The sequence below is a fragment of the Bombus impatiens genome, unplaced genomic scaffold, assembly GCF_000188095.3.
Source record: "Bombus impatiens unplaced genomic scaffold, BIMP_2.2 scf_0488, whole genome shotgun sequence".
NCBI lineage: Eukaryota > Metazoa > Arthropoda > Insecta > Hymenoptera > Apidae > Bombus > Bombus impatiens.
The window spans coordinates 1-8,004 of record NT_176907.1 but is presented as its reverse complement, the minus strand read 5'-3'; the positions used below and the strand labels follow the sequence as shown (position 1 = coordinate 8,004).

General features: G+C 36.9%; 1 protein-coding gene across 1 annotated transcript; it reads right to left on the bottom strand.

Annotated features, from left to right (window-relative positions):
• Positions 1 to 5,671: 5,671 nt before the first annotated feature.
• Positions 5,672 to 6,253, bottom strand: LOC105680999 (eukaryotic translation initiation factor 6-like). The gene is made up of 2 exons (XM_024368934.2): positions 5,988 to 6,253; positions 5,672 to 5,807 (listed from the first exon to the last, which is right to left on the bottom strand). Exons 1-2 carry the CDS (start codon positions 6,092 to 6,094, stop codon positions 5,672 to 5,674), a joined length of 243 nt encoding a protein of 80 aa, XP_024224702.1. The 5' UTR covers positions 6,095 to 6,253.
• Between the last annotated feature and the right edge of the window lie 1,751 nt (positions 6,254 to 8,004).

Genomic DNA, 8,004 nt, shown 5'->3' with positions numbered 1-8,004 from the left:
TATGTTACCAACGAAACCATCCATCGCGACCTCACGATACCCACAGTCAAAGAGGAAATAGCAAAATATAGCGACAGTTATAGCAAAAGTGTCAACAAACTCCGAAACCCCCTAATCACTGGACTACTTGATACGACGGATCAGATTCACGACAGATATAGCAAAAGAGTCAACAAACACCGAAACCCCCTAATCACTGGACTACTTGACACGACGGACCGGATTCGCAGGCTGAAGAGGTACTACCCGCTAGACCTAAACGCTAGATTCATTTAGTTATCCAAACTAAGCATATGCACTTACTTATAATACTTATAAATTATACTTATCTATAATAAGCATTAACTTATTGTAAATAAACAGCCGTGTCACTGCGCCACGCCACAAAAATTACTGAAAATTCTCAACGCGAGAATTGATTGTAATTTCAACAAATAAATAAAAAAAAAGGAGAGCTATAGAATTACTCAATGCCTTTGTTAGACGGAGGGTACGTCCCGTTGACCGCGGCTACGTTCGGTGATTGATTGTCGCCTTGAGCCCAAGCTCATTGTCACAAATCTCAAACAAATACAATTTCGTTTTATTTCATTTAATTGCGTTTGTTGGTCTTTTAACGCTTGTAGTATTCTTTTTTTGAATGTTTTTATGGATTTTCCCGAAGTTTCAGAGGGAAGGCGCCGGTGTCCTCTTATCTCCGACATATAAATCGTCGACAATGAGTTAGCGTATAGAGACGCGATACACTGGCACAATATTCTTTGAGGATAGAGCAAGGCTCTTATAATCGAATTTAGTATGTTAGTAGACGTAGCACTGTAGGATACTTAATAGAGGAGGTGAATGTTCGACAATACCGAGAACCGACTTAGATAGTTGACGTGAATCACGCTCCTCTAGTGTTGTGCCTAGACTTAGACGTTAGGCCTTAGATTTTGTACTGACTTGTTGCTCTTATGCTAATACGGAAGAAATTTCGGTGTGGGTGTGCCCCTTTGTATGAAGAACGCGGATTCGTTGTTTACACTTTTCGTTAGGAAAAGTGAGGGTAACGATCCGCGATGTCGATTGGTCATGACCTACGCTGATGCTTGAAGGGATGAGTAGGAAGCCTCCTACCAACCTGGCTCGTGGGTGACCTTGTTCATGGGAAAAACCAGCCTTTTTGTTAGACAAATATTCGGTTTTTCCCAGTAGGTGACTACCCACTTTCTCCGTGTTTCTAAGTGCGCCTAATAAACCCAAGGACCTCTCTAAAAAAACAGATGTGCTTCGAAAATATTTTTTGGCTTAAGAAATTCTTCAGAACAAACGGATTGGCTGAAGATACATGTTGATACAATACAGTGAAAGTAAAAGGCTATGGTGGGACTTTAGGTTTATTGAGGGTCGGAGTGACGTTACGCAGGCCGTCGGCTGTCCGGTCGCGAGGACTGGAATGCAGATGTTTTAGGCGACGTAACACTAAACTCACCCGAACTAACTCGCAAGACCAAAACTCACACTCTAAAAAAAAGCTTGCAAAATTAGCAACCACGCTCTGCTACCATGTTAAGGTATAATAAATTAATTGCTTTATTTGCACACAACATCGATACATCTGAATATCTCGATATCCTTCTTACACGCACGCTTGTTGTCAAACTATTACTACGACTACTACTACTACTACGACTATTCTAGATGCTTCTAACATTTACCAACAGTCTTTTGTCTCAACTAAGACTTGAACGTCCTCTGACGCTTACACACACATTCACATGTACATTGTAAATGTATCACCTACCTAACAAAAGTAAAACATTTGAAAATAATTTCAATAAATGCTAACTCAATAATTTCAAACCAAAACAAGATACAGTATGCTAACCCTAATAAATAAAGAAACCCCCGACATCGCACTTATCTCAGATACAAAATTAAACAAAAGACATAAAGTACACTTCAAAAACTACTCTATGATAAGACACGACAGACCGAACGCTAGCCAAGGAGGAGGAATGGCAATCCTCATAAAAAACCCTCTGAAGTTCAAAACAATACGAAACGACAAAGCAACAAGTTTCAAAATCCTAGAAACAACGATCATAAAAATAAAAATAAGCAATAAGGAAAATTTATTTATCACTGCAGCCTACGTAACCTACGGAAACCAGAAAGAATTTAACGACGAATTCAACAATCTCTTTAAATTTTTACAACTCGACGAACAGGAAAACTACTACAACAGCTGGCGACCTTAATACAAAACATACAAGCTGGAAAAACGAACTAAAGAACACGAGAGGAAACTTCCTTAGAAACTGGCTAGACAATAAAAGCATACACTACAAAACAAACCTTTACAGCTCCGAGCTACCCTCTTATCCAAAAGGAGGCTCATACCTGGACATATGCCTGGCAGATGCACGACTAAAATTCCAAAACCTACGTCCAAATAACACCCTCAAAACCTTAGCCTATGACAGTGACCATAACGCCCTAGTATTTCACGTAAACAAAAACACATCTGATCTCCTAACACTCGAAACTCAGCCCGAGACACCCAGGTACAATTACAAAAAGACAGACTGGAAAAAGTTCCAAAACACACTCGAACACAACTGCGACCTAAAAATTTACAATAACGTCAACCTAACAAACAGACAAATCGACTCATTCATAGACGAAATAGAAAAACACATACAAATCGCTCTTCAAGAATCCATACCAAACTTAAAAGAAAAAAATTCTTGCGAGCCCTATATCAACAATAAAATAAAAAAATTACAACGAGACAAAAGCTACATACCATCCGAATTAAACAATATAATATACAACTATTCTTGCGATAAAAGGGAATACTTAGAATTCCTAAAGTACCTGCTATACAAAATAAAATCGCAACTGAAACAAGAATTCGCAAACTCTATAAATCAATATTGGACAAACAAAATAAAAAATATCTCCAAAAAAGACTCTGCTAGCATGTTCCCGCATATAAATCAAATTTTCAGACCAAAAGAACAAAACTCCATCCCGCCTCTGAAACTGCCCCCAGAAGAAGCCTCCCTCATCCAAGAAGCAGATATAGCGATACACAACACCAACAAAGACACCGAGGATAACTTCGTAATATCTAAATATCTAAAACAACGGAAAAACTAGTATCTAAAACAACGGAAAAACTAGACATTATCGGCACCCACTTTTCCAAAACACACACACAAAACGACCACATGGGTCGAGAACAACTGAACAGATTTATCATCGCCGAAACAAACAAACTCAAAAATAAAATAGAAGACATAGCGCTAAACAAAACAGTCTGCACATTCTCAAACGAAAACACCTCGAACACCCCCAAATAACCAGAACCAGAAACAAACTACTTTACAAATTCCACCAACTAAGTATAATCTTCTCCAAAATAAACAACTAAGAATATTCCGGCTTCAATGGCATACCAAACATTTGCTGAAACGCTTATCTGACAAACTAAAATGGTACTACACAGTACTATTCAACAATGCGCTAAATAACACGTATTTCCCCAGAAAATGCAAAAAAGCCAAATTAATAGCCATTACAAAAAAAAAAAAAAAAATAAAGGCGGTTCATCACCTGCAAACCTACGATTTATAAGTCTTCTTCCCAACATAAGCAAAATATTCGAAATAGTCATAAGCAACCCCCTAGCCTCCTTCTGCGCAAAAAATAATGTAATCCCAGGATATCAATTCGGCTTCCGGCACAAACAATCCACAATCCACGCAATAAATAAACTAACGTCGGACATCTGCTGGGCGTTAAACGCAAAGCAACGAGTAGCCGCCTGCTTAATAGACCTCGAAAAAGCTTTCGACACAGTCTGGATCCCAGGTCTTATATACAAAATGATTAAAAAAAACTTTCCATAATATTTAATTAAAATAGTCTGGGACATGATCACAAGCAGAACATTCGTAATGACCGAAGGTTCACACACATCAAGCAAAGAATTCTCCATAGAAAACGGTCTACAACAAGGAACAGTAAATTCTCGGCTACTTTTCAGTATTTACAACAGCGACATACTGAATCCCTTTAATCTCAATACATCCACCCATAAACGCTCCACAGCCTTCGTAGATGACCTAATCATCTACGTAACAGGCCGCAAAACCAAAACAATAAGAACAGAACTCCAAGAACTTTTTGACAAAATTAACGATTACTATTATACATGGAAACTAAAAATTAATGCAAGCAAATACGAAACCATACTGTTTAGACCCAAGTCAAGTGAAATCGGTCCAATAGAAAGAGAACACTGTAAAAAATTTCAACTAAGAGAAAAAGCAAACGAAGGGGAGCTCATACCACACAAAAACTGCGTAAAATATCAAGGTATAAATATAGACGAAAAATTAAACTACAAACAGCACATCGAAATTCAACTCTCCAAAGCCAGCAAAATATTCTGGAAAACAAAAAGATTATTCTACTCCAAACATCTCAACGGCAAAGTAAAAATCCTGTGCTACCAAGCACTAATTAGACCGATCATAATCTACGGCTGCCCAATGTGGTACAACATATCAGCTTCCCTAATGGAAAAAATTTGCATACTGGAAAGAAAATGCATCAGGGCTTGCCTGAGCACATACAGATCCGAACACAGCGGATTCAAAAAATATGTAAAAAACGAAACAATATACGACCTAGCCAACATTCACCGCATCGACTGTCACATCTTAAAACTAACAAGAAACCAGTACGCGTAAGCTGCAAAGATAAAAGAAAATAGTTTAATCTTCGGTTTCTTATTTCCAAACGATTCATATTACAAAAATATACTAACAGGTTACATCCCCCCGAAACATTTTTATTCCTAGACGAAAGAAACTATCTCTAAGACCAAAATAATATCCCAATAATCTACTATATAAAAAGAAAAATAGGAATTAGAACAATACTCTGCGAGAAAAACTTAAATGAACAGACCGTAGACACAAGGTGGAGATACAACATGGCCCTTCCCCAAAAAGACACAGAAGACAATCACAGATAAAACATAAAAAAATATTGGTGAATACCGAAACCATAATAAAAAAAAAAATAACAAGAGAAAGAGCCTCAAAACGACAACGCTCAAATCTCCTACCATGCAAAATAGTGTAAATATTGTAAACATTGTATATATTGTAAATAATTCTACAGGACACCCCTCTCTTTCCCTCCCCGTCCACCCTCTCCGACCCCTTCCCAAAATCCCACAGCCCCTCCAAAACCAAATAGACTGTCCTGTTTTTGCGACCAGGTTTTCAGGACAGAGATAGAAAGAAGAAAACAATATCGTATATAAACACCGCTCTACAGTGACTTAAATATAATTTATATATTGCAAAGCTAAAAAAATGTAATTCCGACACACAAAATATTGTATGGCTATATCGTACTGTCATGTATCGGTACTTTTACCTAAACCATCCCACAATCGAAGTTCATTGTTTATTGTGAACAACATACCAATGTAACACTAATCTACTGGTCAATAAACATTGTAAAAAAAAAGCGTCTTAGGTTACAAACGTTCGGGACCCGGGTTCGAATCCCGGCGACCGGAATCCGATTTTTCTTTTACGCATCAAAAACGGAAGAAAATCAGCAGTACCCCATCAGCGACATCTACAGCCAGCATCTACAATTATCACGGACAACACCTTACTTTAGAGATTAGAATCCTCATATCGTGCTTACCTACGCATAATCGACCAATTATACGACATCTTGCAACTGATGCGTGAATTACAGGTATGGTTTCAGCTAATTCTGCCTCAAATTCACTGTAATTAACAATAATATTTGTTTTATGAATTATAGAAACATAATACGTGTTATGTCAACGCATGTTGACAATGCAAGGTTATGAAATTGTCAAATTGCTGGTAAAAATTATTGTATTGCACAACATAAGTTTAAGTATGGTTGAAGATAAAGTGATAATGACTCATTCTTATTGATACCTATAAAAATTCTCGGAACTACCGATTGCTACCAGACAAGAAGAATTTGTTAACCTGGAAAACACTCCAACTTCGTTGTTATTTTCAAACTGTACACGTACCGCCATGATTATAAATTTACTATTAACGTATTGTGATTTCAACGAAAATTTTGAAACTGTTATGTTAGATTTTAATCAGTGTTTAAAGTATACGCCGCGGTATACACGCTAACCTGTATTTCACACTTCACTTAGCACGAGGTTTATCGCACGACTGGATAAACATGTGAAAAAAAGTTGCCCGTTCACATGGGTCGAGCCATTGCCTGCCTTCTTGCGATAGAACATTGTAACTAGCTACTTTCGAAATTTATCATGAGCTTCCTGTTCTATGTAGCAACTTGTATACGTAATTGCATGTAATCGTTTGAAATCGTCCACGTCTCTTAAAATAGAGATTGTGTTATTTTCGTATATGAAATTGAGGTGAAACTAAACACGAATTGCTTCGCCAAAAACATTACCAAGTTACTAAACAAAGCATATTTTTTCTAGGACAACTTAATCATCATTATACCAGATAAATGTTACTTATATTTGCTTAATAACAATGATACATTTAACACTTCCTTTTTTACTTATATTATACAGTCTCCATAGAAGTAACATCGCTAATCCAGTACGTCAAGATAATTTAAATAAAATGAAAAATTTCAAATAACTGACGCCTTAAAATCGTACAATCAGGTATCATTAGTCAGTGCTTACAACTAACGAAGACAAATGATGTTTGCACAATTCCTTTATTGAAAGTCGTTTGATAATGCTGGCAGCAGTCATGCGAAGGAAAGAGAAACATTTTCAAACGAATCGTTACGTTGCGTGATTTTTCGAACGTTCGATAACTCGCAAACATGAGCATAAGTTAGACTCAATGTTCGTATAATATTAATAAAACCAGCAATTGTTAAAAATCACCGCTTTGAATGTAGCATGCCTTACTACTGCCGCAAACACTTCGTCGTAATCCTTTCCAAATTTTTGTGAAAAACCTTTTGTGATGAGTCTTGCCTTATATTTTACAATTTTGCCTTCGGTGTTTCTTTTTATCTTGTATACGCATTTACATTCAATAACCTTTCGCTCTTTAGGTGGAATCACAAGGCTTCAAGTCTTGTTATTTTTTAGTGAATCCATTTCCTCGTCCATCGCCTTTATCCACAGTTCTGCATCTGGCCTTGATAATGCATCCTTTTCATTCTTTGGCTCTCCTAGGCTAACTGTCATGTTTAGTACTCCCATGTACCTATCGGGAGGAACTCCTTTATTTGATCTTTTTGATCGCCTTGGCAGTAAATCTTGAATATCTTCACTTGTTACTTTATTTTCCTTGCTTGAAGTGTTAATGCAAGATACATTTATATATAAATATGCAATCTAAAGTATACCTTACTGAGGCTGTGTGTTTAAACCAAAGTAACCTATACATGTAGATAATTTGTAGCTTAAATGTAATTGCAATTATGCGCCTGCAAAGTCTATTTATCTATTATGAGGTTCAGAATCTATTATTTAAAAAAAAAGCTAGGATTACATTCCTTTCAGAAATGTCCACGTAATCATAAACCACAAGCGCTTATATATGTCGAAGATGAAAAGACACCGGGGCCTTCATTTTGGAAATTTTGGGAAAATCCCCAATACTATAGTCTAGAGTTTATCACAGTTGTAATGAAACCCCTGTATGCACTTACTTCCGGCAATAAAAACATAACTCGGACAGATTTTTTTTTATTTATTTATTTAAATTTTACAATTTGTCCAGTAGGACATTTGGTAAAGTATCATAGCGGCATGCTAATATATCATGTGGGTGGATACCCCCAGCGGGGTACCATCATCGTGTTTGTTAGGTTATGTCCTTTGTGTGAGATCTCTTGGGTGTTCCCTTCTTAATCTTCTTTTTATGCTTGATGTGTCGACCGTTTTCGCTGCCAGTCGGTTTGGGTGCATTGCTATTCTTTCTCTGTACCTTC

Coding starts and splice junctions, on each gene's coding strand:
- LOC105680999 (XM_024368934.2), bottom strand. CDS start 6,094: ATGGCGGTACGTGTACAGTTTGAAAATAACAACGAAGTTGGAGTGTTT. Junction 5,808..5,987: donor AGTTCCGAGAATTTTTATAG/GTATCAATAAGA, acceptor TGTTAATTACAG/TGAATTTGAGGCAGAATTAG.